Source organism: Podarcis cretensis (assembly GCF_951804945.1).
Source record: "Podarcis cretensis genome assembly, chromosome: 7".
NCBI lineage: Eukaryota > Metazoa > Chordata > Lepidosauria > Squamata > Lacertidae > Podarcis > Podarcis cretensis.
The window spans coordinates 24423000-24438204 of NC_137176.1; the positions used below are offsets into that span (position 1 = coordinate 24423000).

The window sequence follows — 15205 nt, forward strand, 5'->3', positions numbered from 1 at the left end:
ACCCACCCTGTGGAACGCAATGGTCAGGGATGATGGGAATTGCAGTTCAGCAATGTCTGGCACTGGTTTGTCTACCATGGACCCTCTGCATGGAACAGGATCACTGAAGGACGAACAACTGAAAAATCAACAATAAGAACAAGACCCAGACCAAACCAATAGCCCCTCTTCCCTTCCCAAATGGCAACATAAATGTTCTGTTGATCAAGCTACCAATGGATCGCCTGCAGCTCTTGAATGATGGATTTACAAAGTGATGGATGCTAATGAGATTAGCTTTCTGCAACATTTGGTTTTGAGAGGTTTTCATGCACATGTCCATGCAAACAGCTCCGGCGCTTTTCTGAGCTTCACAACTACAATTAAGGCGGCCCAACTTGATAGGATGCTTATCCACTCCCTGTGAAAGACGGAGAACGAGGGACCTGGCTTCCCTGTGCTTTCCAACTTTCTCCAATAATTGCCTTGGCCTTGGATTAAAGAATATTGTGTTTGGAGCTTGTTTACATGCAGAACAAAGAGGCACATAATCCCACAACACAATCAAATAAGACTGCTTAACTGGCAGAATTCTGCCAGCTTCCAGCGCTGGAGAAAATTCAAACAGGCAGCCCAAAGATTTCTGCCTGCTCCCACCCCGAGGAAATCCAGGAATAGCATAGCCAGTCAGACTTTCCATAGGGGACATGTAAAATAGCTCTGGAGACGGTGTTTGCTAGTAACAGAGTTAATAAAGCGGTCAAGAGGGAGTCAGCTAAGGTCACTGGTCTTGCAGCCCAACTAAGAACAAAGCCAATGGAATTAGAAAATTAATCTTATCAGGGCATATCACAGGAGTGGAGGCAAAACCGGGTGAAAACCAAAACCATCTTTCCCAATGCATGGTTAAAGCCAATGAGAAGAGATGCATCAATGTCATTATTCATGTCAAACCTCTTATGTAGCCAGTACTATTTTTCTAGAAAAAGAGGTGCTGGAACTCACCATGTTCTTTTGTAATGCCAATGGCGCCCACCCGAGAGGTGCCGGAACTGAGTTTTGGTGTGGTCTGGCTCAAAAAAAGCCCTTCCCCTATTTTGGATTCCCCCACCATACAACTTTGTCAGGAATCCAAATGGTTAAGACAAACACGCACATTTACAGAAAAAAAATATTTATTTTAGGTAGGAAATAGGATCTTCTTCTGGATCCTATCTATTCAGGGTCCTATCTATTCAGGGCTGGATCTATACCGATCTTATAGAACATTATATTGAATAACGTTTAGAACGTTTAATGGCAGTTTTCCATTGCCGGTGGCTCGCTGCTCTGCAGCACCCTCTGGTGTCACATTTTAATAACGTATTTTTAATGTTACAAATGACGAGTGTCGATCCGCCCAAGGACACTCATAATGCCGGTATTCAAACACGTCAATTGCTTTATTATAATTTTGAATAGCTTAAGGTATTCTGCAGCTTGGTATCAAGTGTTAACTGGAGAGATGAGTTAGCAGCTACCATTTTAGAAGACTTTGTGCCAATTGCTTCATTGCTGTTCAGCGGCTTAAATAACATGGCAATGATCACTCTCCCATGATAAAGTGATTGATGGTAACCGACAAGCAGATGGATGTCTGCATCCAGTTTTGCAGCGCTAACATTTCTACTGGGATGACTGGGTTCCACAGCTGTAGTGACATGGCTGTAATGCCACAGAGCCAAGGGGCTAAAGCAGTACAGGATGAATCCCTTGCTGGCATGCTCCAATACTGGCAGCCGGCATGGCAAGCATGTTTGATGGATTTTATATGTACTTTCTTTCTCAGAGCTATAGCAGGCTACTATTCCTACAGTCTCTATTCCTACAGATGACTCTGCCATCTGCTGTGATTGGTTAGGCGAACGTCCACTTATAATACAAACAGTATTTCCATATATCGTGTGTCCAAGACAGATTGAAATCATACAATAGAGGCATTCCTTTGATCACTTGAACTTGGGCCACCTGTTCATTTTAATAGCTGTGTCTTAAATCGGATTGTTTTATTGTGCATCCTGATTCGGGATTTTTATACAGTGGTATCTCCGGTTGTGAACGGGATCCGTTCCGGAGCTCCGGCTGCATCCCAAGGAATTCGCAACCAGAGGTGCTGCTTCTGCGTATGTGCGTGGCGCGAAACCCAGAAAAATACTTCTGGGTTTGCCGAGTTCACATCCTGAAAAATACGCAACCAGATGTGTGCTTATCTAGAGGTACCACTGAGCTTGGTAAATGGCTATTTTGGCTTTAAGCAGCACAGAAATTAAATAACAATACCCACAACTCGTTCATCACAGCAAAAGCAAACAGGTCTAGACACAGAAAGCAAGATAACCTAATACAGTGGTACCTCGGGTTACATACACTTCAGGTTACATACGCTTCAGGTTACAGACTCCGCTAACCCAGAAATAGTGCTTCAGGTTAAGAACTTTGCTTCAGGATGAGAACAGAAATCGTGCTCCGGCAGTGCGGCGGCAGCAGGAGGCCCCATTAGCTAAAGTGGTGCTTCAGGTTAAGAACAGTTTCAGGTTAAGAACGGACCTCTGGAACAAATTAAGTACTTAACCTGAGGTACTACTGTACAGATGCGTTCTAAGACTCCTACTGCAACACCCACTTGTCTGCAAGCGGGTCCCATTGAACTCAATGAGGGCTGACTTCTGAGTATTCAGGTATAGGATCATGCCAACCTGCACTAAAATAAGAGCAAGTTGAGCTGAGGCACAAAACTGCTCCTACTGTCCAACGGGTGCATTGTGTACGAGCTGATGGCCAAGTGTTTATCTGAGCAGCTACCCATGAAAGCATTAGGTGCAAAATATATACCATTTCTCAGCCTGCTGGCATTGTGAATTCCAGTATGCGATACAGCTTCCTAGGTTTGGTTACCAAGTGAAGTGGGATTCCAAATGCAAAAGCTTTTCATTCTCCGGAGCTTTAACAGCTTGCCAGTTCTACTTAAGAGGGCACATGTTGTCTCAGTGTAATGAACAGAGCTTGAATGGGGGGGGGGGCGGCGGGCTGAGGGCTGGGTTTCAATCTCTGCTCAGATCTGCAGTCCCTTAAGTTGGCCTTAGGCAAGTCACTGTCCTTCAGCCTAACTTGGCTCGCAGGACTGCTGCTGAGATTATGACAAATGAAATCTCTCTTTTGTCGTTGTGGTTCCTTCTCCTTTTATTTAAGCTTCAGTTTGAGCGGACAGAGAGAGTTCTTTTCAAGTGCATCCTATAAAATTAACCACAGAAAAAGTAATCTGCAGCATCTTCTTTTAAAACAGGAATTAATTCATCTCTCACTCGCATATACAACCCATATGCTTTTGGGTGTGTTTTTTTTTTTTAAGGTAGCAAAATTCAAGTTTTAGTTTCCTCCCATTATACACAAGCCTCTAAATTTGATCTTAAAATATCAGAAGTGAGAAATAGCCACGAAAAAAATTTCAAAGCATGCTGACCAGTCCAAGATTTGGTCCAGAAGCAGACTGTGGACAGAGGGCAATATTCTGTAGGCCTTGGGATTGCTCTCGTATGCCTTTTGGGCCTAGTTTCAGAGCCAGTTTATTTCCTTGTCACCCATTTGAATCTCTCTGGAAAATTCATAAACAGCACTCATCTTCCAACACTGAAGCGGGCCATATATTCAGTTTTTGGCAAGAGACTTGTGGCTGTGTCTCTTTCCCTCTTCTTTTAGATGGGAGGGGGGAGGGGAGGGAGACAAGGTACAATTCCAAAGAGTTGGTTGAGGCGCTGTTGCCTGTGGCACCGAGTTCTTTCACTGTTTCTGGCAGCCAGTCTCATAACTCCACCTGTCACTCAGGGAGGTTGCAGTTTCCAATGATACGGACCTCTCCACCCCATTCGTCACAAGGAATGGTGCTTAGCTTCTTCCCAAAGTGCTAGTCTCTTCGTAGTGAGCAGCTGAGCCACTCCACTCAAAAGCAGCAGGAAGATGGTGAAAGACATTGCAACGACGTAATGGCTAATGCTGCAACAGAGAGAAAATTATGGGTGAGACAGCTATCCAGATTTTAAATCAACAAGAGGAAACAAAGTTTACCGACAACATTAGAGGGACACAATATTGGTCGCTCTCCTAAACAGGATGTTCAATAATGAGCCATAGCAATACAGACTTTGCCTGGATAGCTCAGTTGGCTAGAGCGTGGTTCTGATAACACCAAGGCTGCAGGTTCGATCCCCGTATGGGACAGCTGCATATTCCTGCATTACAGGGGGTTGGACTAAGATGGTCCTCAGGGTCCTTTCTGTTAAGTTGCGGGTGAACATATCAGACGACACAGCGATTCTTCAAACAGCTCTTGTTTATTCGCAGAACAGAACTGAACTGAAGGGTTCAGCCAGCCTGCTTATATAGAGCTCCACTACAACACAACTGTAACTCTTTTCTGTAACTATCCAATCACTGAACGTCACTTTCAACCCCTTATTTGCATGTGTGGACCTGAGTGAAAACTATCTACAGTATCCCCCCTGCTGGCCTAGGGTGAGAACTTCAGTACATAACACTTTCCAACTCTGATTCAACAGACAAAAATATCAACGGCTTATTTGCTGGACAGGAAGGAAGTGCACTCCATTAACAGGTGAGAGTTTAATGATCTTGGTGGTTTTTAAGCAGAGGTTGGATGGCCATCCGTCATGTGTGATTTAGTTGAGATGCCTGAATTGCAGGGGCTGGGAATACATGACGCTTGAGGTCCCTTCCAACTCCACAATTTTATGGGTTTCTGCCTAAAGGTTTAGATCCTATATTTATTAGTGGCAAGTCCCTAAAGTAAGCCAACACTAGTTTTGGACATTAATGCCAATATATGCTTCTAAGCGGTTCTCTGTCCTCCTAGAGCAAAGGCAGATTACCTAATGGTTAAGATGTGGAATAAACACAGTTTGTCAAAGTAGATAGTCATTAATGGGAGAAGTTGAAATACTGACCAGAATGAAACAAGAACATTAGCTCCAATATTATTAGATAGGACGCTTGGTGGCCTCATGAGAGTTGATCTGAATCGCTGGCAAACTAATCAGGCATGAGAAGAACTCTCTAGCTGAACTTTTAGCTGATGAGCCACATTGTTCTTTAAGAAAACTATGGAGCTCCGTCCCTCCCCTCAGTTACAGCTAAAAAGAAACAGCCCATCGAACTGCTAGCTGCTGCCACTACCTGCTGCTGCCATCGCTCCAATTCCACAGAGAAGGTGCAAGTTCAGAGGCTGATAATATTCAACCTGGTTTGTCAAAGTGCAGAAGGCATTGCTTGAACAGCCTGGTCAGCACCCTTTGGACTTTGCAGTTCACAGAAATGCTTACAATGAACTGATAACATGAGCCTGTCTTGGGAGAAAAAGCTAATCTTGCAACCCAGCTGGTTGGGCTGAATTCTTTTTCCCCGCCATGGCTTAAAAGAGAATTGTTGCTGGATTTTTGTTTAAAGCTTTCTACGGAGTTTTATCCTCAGAATTGCATCTTAGCCTTCATCACCTCCCCAAAGCACAAGCTGCCAACTGGGGGAAAAGCACAACTCTTTACATTTACAAATCAAGGGGTGTTTTTTTGGGGGGGTGTGTGTGTGTTTTTGTTTGTTTTAAAAAATGCAGATCCTTTGATGAATATTCTAATTAGTGTTTTTATCCTTTGAGAACTTGGATGAAATTTTAATTACTTTGAATAATTAAAAGGAGTTCATGACTTCATAGTTTGTTCACTCATATGGAGCCAGAAGTTCAGACTACACAGCTCTAGAGAATCTACTCAGTCAATGGAAAATATCTGTTGTCTTCAGGAGAATTCAGTTAAATGCCAGGCACACCACTGAGACTCCCAAAGTCCAATAACAAATAGCTATTCTACTCATAATTGACTGTGTTGATTATTTGGCGTTTAGCATTGAAATGGACCCAGAAAGTAGTAATTGAGGTTTATTACTTTAAATCATAAATTAAACAACTCCACCCTTTCTCGTTCATTCCATCTTATGTCTAGAATTCTATTCCAGAACTGCAGAAAAGACCTCTCCATCTGATTTAAAGCTATTCCACCTAGCACTGGGCAACACAGCCCATGCTAATCAGCACATATAGACACATCTGGAGAGGCTTTCTGTGAATTAAAAGTGGCTGCATGGAGGCAGAGGGAAAGGGAAAGACTGGTTGTGAAACCTGCTTTCCTTTTTTTGCAAGCGCTGAATGCAAGTCAATCGTACTTAACGGCTAAATTTGCCAAAACGGAACACAAAATTGAAACTGTAGCAGGAAATGCTACAACGACAACGGATGTCAGAGATGGACCACAAGCTGAAGCAAACATCTATTAAAATTTGTTAAACCTGCCACGCTAGTTGTGAGAAATTGTGGTGCGCTATAGATTCAAGTGTTCAATTTATCCAACTGTCTTTACAAAGAGAGATGGCGTTAACAGTGAAAGTAAGATGCTGTAGACTGATCCAAAGTGTAAGAATCTTAGGCCTCCCAAATGAATTGAGAGAATAGGTTTCTTCTCTTAATGGTAATTTTAAATTTGTGAAAATCTATTGCTGGTATCCACCTTTTACCGAGAACAACAATTCTGAACTTTAAAAGAGGAAGAGAATGGCAAATAATTAGAGAATAGGGATTGAATCTGGGATGCATATATACAAAGCACTTGTTCTATGGCTGAGCTATAGCTGCTTAACAGAGTCTGGACAAGACATTACCCTCATGCTAATTAAAGCTTGCAAATGGAGCTGCTAACCAGGACAAAGGACCCAGCGTGATTTTGAGGTTGCTCACATTAAGTCAGGACTGCAGAATAAGCATCAGTGGGATTTGAGAAGGCTGGTTACTGCATCACGGAACCACCTTTCTTAGAAGTTTAAACACCTTCCGATTCCCATTGCGGGATTCCTCATTCAAAAGGTACAAATGAAACACCATTTTAGACTTTCAGATATTAAGTCTTCAGGGTTGTTAATTCTCATGAAACCAGAAGCTTGAATTATGCAGTCAGTTAGGCACTGACTCTCTTTCTGGAGTGAGAATTTCACTTGGGTTCAATGCAAGATGGCCACCTTCATCCCACCAAAGACAAAATGGACATCTGGCTCACAAAGTTGGGAAAGTAAGAGGCTGTTGGAGATGGAACTGCAACGCTTGTGTACTACAGAGCACACAAATTGGGACATTTTACATGTCACACTGGTGACATGGAAGGTACTTCCCCATAGGTTTATCCTACAGTCCCAAACTATCATTTAAAGGCTAGCAACCACATATGTGTGTCCACTTCTGTAGGAAACAGGGCCAGATTTAGGTTTGATGAGGCCCTAAGCTACTGATGGTATTGGGGCCCTTTATATGTCCAGCTGTCCTTTGTCAACAACAAATTGTCGCTCTTTTTTGTGTTGAATATATGCTGTAATGGTAATTTATGGACCTAATAGGTATTTAAAGCTATTTGCACATATGTATTTTATAAAAGTAAGTGTTGAACTGAAATACAATTAAGAAGTATATTAATGGGGGGATTTGGGGGGGCAAGAGAGTGGGGCCCTAAGCTATCGCTTGTTTATCTTATACGTAAATCCGACACTGACTGGAAAGACCCATACAACTTGTCACCCCCTATGTGGGTTCATCCAAGCACACCCCATAGCACTATTGTAACATTTTAAGGACACCTTAGTAAGCCATAATCTCCTTAAATTTGGTGGTGGGGAACCCCCAAGATGTGGCTTTCACATTTTTTGTTATCTTCTCATTACAAAGAAGCATTAACATTAAAAAGCTGTTCCTAGACGCCTACAGAAGATGCTCTGGAAATACAGCATTACTGTTAGGTGCCAGATAGAGGCTGGAGCCAGACTCTGTCGTGTTTAGATTAGACCTGATCCTACTCAGCTGTCTAGATCCAACCCATCATTCGTGCAACAGGTTTTAATTTTGATAACGAACAAAAAGTATGTGTTAAGTTGTGGGTGAACATATCAGACGACACAGCGATTCTTCAAAGCAGCTCTTTATTTGTAAGCTGGAACAGAACTGAACTGAAGGGTTCAGCCAGCCTGCTTATATAGAGCTCCACTACAATGCAACAGTAACCATTTTCTGTAACTATTCAATCACTGAACGTCACTTTCGATCCCTTATTTGCATATGTGGACCTGAACTATCTACAGTATCCCCCTGCTGGCCCAGGGTGAGAACTTCAGTACATAACAGTATTTACTGTCTGACAAAAGGAACGCAAGGGAAGAGAGAGGAAGAAAAAGAAAATAAGAACAAGATTAAATGTCTATGCAAAAAAGGTTGTGGACACACATAGAAGAATGGGGAACTTTACAAATCGTGCATGTTGCAAAGAGGAGCGTGACACTTGTAAGTAACTGCTTTGAAATGAAATAAGAGAACAAAAACAGCTGAGCCACCTGAAAAGCCCCTGCAATGTGGTTTAAGAAAGTATGTTCAAAGGGGAAGTGAGAAATACTCATTGGATTTCAGCCTTCTCAGTGGGCCAGAATGTTGACATAACAAGGAGACTGTGAAGTCAATGGGGGGGTTCTTTGATGCTATCTCACACATGCACACCAAGGAAATACAGCAGCCGTGGCGGATGTTTCTACATCTTCTGATTAGTGCAGGGTGCGAGTGAAAATTCTGTGCATGTGTGGCACTGCAGCTGCCCACAGGGCAGACATTCCCTCTCTGCAGGAACTACTATTATATAAAGTGGCTGCAGAGAAGAGGGAAGTAAATCAGCCCTAAGGCAATAATAATTTTTAAGAAGCAAGGAGTGGAAGAGTCGATGTGCCCTCTGTTGCAATGGCAACAAGTCGGATTAGGGCCAATAAACCAAAAATGAATCCTGACAACATGAACGTGCTCTGGCTTGATGGCTCCCACATCCAGGAAAAATGAAGGCAGCCTGTTCTGGATGGAGGTGTTATATACTGAAGTTCTCACCCTGGGCCAGCAGGGGGATACTGTAGATAGTTATGCAAATGAAGGATCGAAAGTGACGTTCAATGATTGGATAGTTTTAGAAAGTTGCTACAGTAACATTGTACTGGAGCTCTATATAAGCAGGCTGACTGAGCCCTTCAGCTCAGTTCTGTTCTGGCCTCTGAATAAACAAGAGCTGTTTGAAGAATCGCTGTGTCATCTGATATGTTCACCCACAACTTAACAGGAGGTGCACCCCCTTAAATGATCAGGTCTGTAATCCAGGGGTGCTGGCTCTGGATTTCAGGCAGTCACTTGAAGCCCAAGTGGTTTCAGTGTCGTGAAGTGCCCTTTTCCAGCTCTGGCTGTTATTGGGCAGGAATAGCCTGGTTGTTGTTAGCCATGCACAAGTGATGGGACACTTGGACTTGTTACAGAAAAAAACTGCTCCTTAGCAAAAATGTATAAAACCTGTAATAAATGTTGGAAATGTAAAGAAAAAGAAAGAACGTTTTATCATATGTGGTGGGAGTGTAGGAAAGTGAAGAGCTTCTGGGAGGTGATATATAATGAGATGAAAAAACTGTTGAAGTATACAGTGGTGCCTCGCAAGACGAAATTAATCCGTTCCGCGATTCTCTTCGTCTAGCGGTTTTTTCGTCTTGCGAAGCAAGCCCATTGACGGCTTAGCGGATTAGCTGAGAGGCGGCTTATCAGCGGAACAGCTGATAAGCGGCTTAGCGGCTTAGGAAAGGGGGGGGAGCGAAAAAACCCCGCGGGAACTCGCAAGATTTTTTCGTCTTGCGAAGCAACCCCATAGAGAAATTCGTTTAGCGAAGCGCCTCCAAAACGGAAAACCCTTTCGTCTAGCGGGTTTTCCATCTTGCGAGGCGTTCGTCTTGCGGGGCACCACTGTACATTTGTTAAGAAACCAGAAGGCCTACTTTTAGGCATTACAGGGAAGGAAATAAGAAGGAAGGATTATAAACTTTTTCAATACGCAGTTACAGCAGCAAGAATTCTACTGGCCCAGAAGTGGAAACAAGAGGAAATACCGACAAAAGAGGAATGGAGGATGAAATTAACAGACTATGCAGAACTGGACAAGTTAACAGGGAAAGTTAGATATCTTCGAGACCAAAAGTTCATCGAGGACTGGGGGAAATTTGTGGAATATCTGAAAAGTACATGTGAAGTACAAACAACGCTAGTGGGGTTTAAAGAAGCACTTTAAAAACTGAGGTATATTGTTAAATGAAAATGGATGATTGGAGGGGGGACTTATGGCAATAGAGAACAGAAGAAATGCGTAAGCAAGAGTTAAATATGGATGATTGTCAGAGAAGTTGAAGGAAGTCCAAAAGTATGGAATTTGTGAAAATTTGGATCAAAATTGTATATTTATGTTAAAAATTAATAAAAAGCATTTTAAAAAAAAGAAAAAACCTGCTCCTTTTTCCTTATGGGGTATCCCAGAGCCCGTATAGAGTCCTTCAGTGGGTTCCCTATCGGTAGGAGAAAATAGCAGAGGCCAACCAGAGAATATTGAGAAGCAAAGCAGCTAGTAAGCCTGATCTATATTAACTGTTGCAACAGGGTGCTCACTCACCACATGCAGGAGGGAGGAGGAGCCCAGAACAATGGTGCGCAAGCCCTTATATAGACTTTTGAAATTGCCCGCCCTGTAGCTCAAGACCACCCCCAAAAACATCAAACATACATCACAGAAGGAGGCAGTCTGCCAGGATATCTGTTAATGGTCACTGATTGCTTTACCTGGGCAGCCTGGCCATTCTTTTGTGATGGTAAATAGTAGTAGTAGTAGTAGTAAAATAATAATAATAATAATAATAATAATAATAATAATAATAATAATTCATTATTTATACCCCACCCACCTTGCTGATTTTCCCCATCGAGTGTTAAAAACAATACAGCATTAAATATTAAAAATGTCCCTAAACAGGGCTGCCTTCAGATGTCTTTTAAAAATAGGATAGCTGCTTATTTCCTTGACATCTGATGGGAGGGCATTCCACAGGGCGGGTGCCACTACTGAGAAGGCCCTCTGTCTGGTTCCTGAACCCAGGTCACAGGCTCACCCTATTCATACACAAATACGCCCTTAAGACAGGTAAGCAAAAGACAATGGAGAGGCTTTCCAATTTGCTTCCTCCTTTCAGAGAAATATTTGAGGTCAAAATGGTTTGGGAGAGTCAAAATGGCTTCAGGATTGCTCTCCTGTACTATTTCAGGCATGTGGTTTATAAACTTATGTATGTGTTTGCCTTGTACATTTAAGAACCTTTATGTAGGGCTAAAGTATTGGAGTATTGGAATACTTTGGCCACCTCATGAGAAGAGAAGACTCCCTGGAAAAGACCCTGATGTTGGGAAAGATGGAGGGCACAAGGAGAAGGGGAAGACAGAGGACGAGATGGTTGGACAGTGTTCACAAAGCTACCAGCATGAGTTTGACCAAACTGCGGGAGGCAGTGGAAGACAGGAGTGGCTGGTGTGCTCTGGTCCATGGGGTCACGAAGAGTCGGACATGACTAAACGACTAAACAACAACAACAATGTAGGGCTACTCTTGAAGATAGTTTGAAGACTGCAAAACTGCTGCTGATCAAGCTTTCTGCCCAGGACCATGTTACATTTGTCCCTAAAGATCTGTACTGGCCGCCTCATCACCACCAAGATCAATGCAAGGTGTGGGTTTTGAAGTCTTAACCCCTGAGTTGCTTAGGACCATACTCCTGTTGTTTACAACACCCCACTCCATGAGATCAGAAGAGTTGTGACCCACCAGAGGGTCTTCTTGGCCCTAGAACATCAACTTTAAAGCCTTGGCTGGCACCCCTATTATCTGTCTTTTGGTGCTAGCTGCAGATGTTTATATTATGCTAGGCACTTCAAGGATTTTTTTTTATAGGGCTTGTGCTAGAACAGATGGGGAGATATACTGTATTGTTTTACTTTTTTAATTGAATGCATCTTCTCTGGCTTTTATTGTATCCTGAATTGTCACCTGCACCAAGGTCATTTTGATGAAAGGCAGGATGGATGGATAAGTATTAGAAGTTTTTAGAGTAAACATTACAGAGGGAGGAGTTACTACTAAAAATACTGCACTGAATGGGAAAAGTAGGTAACGGGTGAAGGAAATGGGGCAACAAAACACACAATCAATGATTCCAAATAAGAAATGACCAGTAAACAGCAAACCTCACTTTGCTTTCTCCAACATCCCACCTTCAAATCTGCCATCAAACAAAACTCTTGTAAGAGATGTTGCACATATCATTTGATGACGATCTACGGCTAAAATCATGAATTGGTTCCAGTGGAAAATGCTGCATTTGCAGAGATGCCTGCAGGAGAGCTCAGCTTGTAGAGCATGAGAGTCTGAATCTCAAAGTTGCAGGTTCAAGCCCCACATTGGGCAAAGAGATTCCTGCATTGAAATGGATGGCCTTCATGGTCCCTTCCTGCAATTCTACAATTTCTTATGACGTGCGATCATTCAAAAGTGAGTGGCAGAACTCCCACTGCCTTATAACACCTTGGATGATGAAAACCTTGATGTGGTTTGCTCTCCCTTTTCTCTGCCACAGGATGCGTATGTGTTACTGATGGTGCTAGTCAGGCTTTCTCTCTAAGTGAGACGTCAGACCTCGTTTTTGGGGGATGTGGGAGGCAGCTGAGTGGAGTACAGGTGAGTGCTGGGTTGGCACCAGCTGCCTAAAACAAAATCTGTCCCTGGGATAGCTTAGTTGGTAGAGCAGGAAGAAGAGGAGGAGGAGGAGGAGTTTGGATTTGATATCCCGCTTTATCACTACCCAAAGGAGTCTCAAAGCGGCTAACATTCTCCTTTCCTTTCCTCCCCCACAACAAACACTCTGTGAGGTGAGTGGGGCTGAGAGACTTCAAAGAAGTGTGACTAGCCCAAGGTCACCCAGCAGCTGCATGTGGAGGAGCGGAGACACGAACCCGGTTCACCAGATTACGAGTCCACCGCTCTTAACCACTACACCACACTGGCTCTCTTAATCTCAGGTTTGTGGGTTTGAGCCCCAAGTTGGGCAAAAAGATTCCTGCACTGCACTAGGTGACCCTTGTGGCCCCTTCCAACTCTACATTTCTATGATTTCTATGAGATGTGATCATTCTGTCAGCAGCGTTTAATCTGCAACAGCTCACTCATACACCCGACTCATCACGTCACTGGATGAACAGTGTGAACCAGTACCAATGCATCTGGAAAGGACTGGAGTGAGGGAGTCATAAGTACTGTATGGCACTCGTTCCTCCCTTATATGCTGCTCTAGATTTAGTTACACACACACAAAATGTTCAGCAAAAACGCTGCTGAAGGAAAGAAATCATGCTACAAATAGAACACAATTAAAAGCAATTCCTACTCCATTTGTTATCACATAATGGCAGCCTGCCAATATATCTGAGGCTATCAGCAACCAGTACTGCAATGCCTGCAGGCAGCTTTGCTTGGAAAATTAGTTTTCATGCAGGAGTAGCACTGTAATTTTAAAGGGAAACAAAAAGCCACGTTTGCTGAACAAAAAGGCAGTATCTAGTTATAACAGCTTGGCAAGGTTTGATTTCCTTTTATGCTGTACATCTGATGGGGTTCACAATTACAATAACGTCAAATATACAACTTCTTCTTCCTTGGCTGAAGGTCAGTAATAACATATATAATTCAGTGGGATTGAACTTGCTGGAAAGATATGACTATGGGATAGGAAGACACTGGATGGATGCATTCTTTTTTGCCTTCCATTATGTGCAAAAAAACCCCTCCACCCCACCCTCAAACCTTTGCCTATGTCATAAAGGCATCACGTTCATTATCACTGGCTGATGCTGGCAAGTTTGGGGAAACATACAACATGGTGAGAACAGGCAGTATATCAGTTTTACTACATAGTACAGAGGAGAATTCGCTATGAGACAGCCCCATATTTATTGGGATATGTACTTCCGTCCTTATATCTGAAGAGGCAGTTGAGAATTTATGGTTTATGTGGGGAGGGGATTTGCACTGGCTTGGCTGCTGTACTCAGCTGTACCACTAAGACTGGTATCAAGGTATGGTATCACTTAACATCCCCATCTATGAACTGTGAGAAGCAGAAAAAATGGCAGGCTTGTTAAGTAATGAGAGAAATATATTGCAGATCATAAATGCCGCAATAATACACTGTATAAAATATAATAAGGAAGTAGTGAGATCATTAGCTGTTCTGGAAAATTCACCACACACACAATCACTGGATTCCCCACCCCCACCCCCTTTTTAACAAACACTGACCTTTTTCCAACCGCCAAATAAAATTATGGCAGGAAAGAATCTTTCTGAAAGAGTATCTGTTGTTTTCTGGGCTTAGACCAGTTTCCTGAAAAGGCTTCACTGAATAAAATAATTATATGGCACCTTAAGAAAACTGTTTTGAGGAGAATGGTCCCAAGTGTTTCGTAGTTGCAGGATGTGCGCCAACTGATGCAGGATGTCGCTGCCAACTGATAAATAACTCAAAAGGCATGTAGCAGATGATATAGATGGCCTGACTAGAAATAACTTCTATATACTGTCCTCCATGTCCTGGACCCAACTAAATATCCACGGATGCCGGGGCTGTGAGCATCTCCCTCAGGGCAAAACACTTCTGGGAGAAAGTGAACAAGACCATGTTGGTTGAAGAAGGTACTGATGGAAGCAGGAGAGGGAATTGCACAATTTCCGGAAACAAAACTTCCTATTTACCACTTATTTTACCATACTTGATTGTGAACAACACACTCCGCATCCAACTAATCTTTTCTGTTTTTATTTATCGGGGGTGGGGATCAATTCCCAGAACCAGAAGCCTTGTGAACATTCAGCAAACTCCTCTCTGTGAACTTAAAAAACCCAAACTGGAAGCTCTTAAGCTGGGGAGGAGTGGCGAGAAGACTTCCGATTCTGTTAAAAATGGTATTTACCTTAAGACAATGACTGAAGGGCAATAATGGGAAATAAAAATTCTCAAGATGACCTGGGCTGAGAAGGGACATCAGGCAAAGTGTTTCACAGCAGTTAAACACTAAACAACTGAACAAGGCAAGAAACGGACACTAATAAATAAAATATATCACCATCAACATTTATAGGCAAGGAAGGGAGATGGTAGAAGCAGCATGGAAGCACTTGCCTTGATTGATATGTAGACAGCATTTAACTAT

The 15205-nt window shown here is 42.8% G+C and overlaps 1 protein-coding gene and 1 long non-coding RNA gene across 8 annotated transcripts in view; one reads left to right on the forward strand and one right to left on the reverse strand.

The window, feature by feature from the left end:
• Window positions 1-14317, forward strand: part of LOC307221024 — a 115404-nt gene extending 101087 nt beyond the window's left edge. The window contains exon 2 of the long non-coding RNA XR_013841291.1: window positions 12769-14317. This is a non-coding gene — a long non-coding RNA (uncharacterized lncRNA). The remainder of the gene's footprint in view (window positions 1-12768) is intronic.
• Window positions 1403-15205, reverse strand: part of PIGN (phosphatidylinositol glycan anchor biosynthesis class N) — a 92138-nt gene continuing 78335 nt past the window's right edge. For all 7 annotated transcript variants that reach the window (XM_079984929.1, XM_079984927.1, XM_079984924.1 and 4 more), the window contains one exon: window positions 1403-4008. In XM_079984929.1, coding sequence (XP_079841055.1) covers window positions 3885-4008 — 124 coding nt within the window. In that variant the 3' untranslated portion in view covers window positions 1403-3884. The remainder of the gene's footprint in view (window positions 4009-15205) is intronic.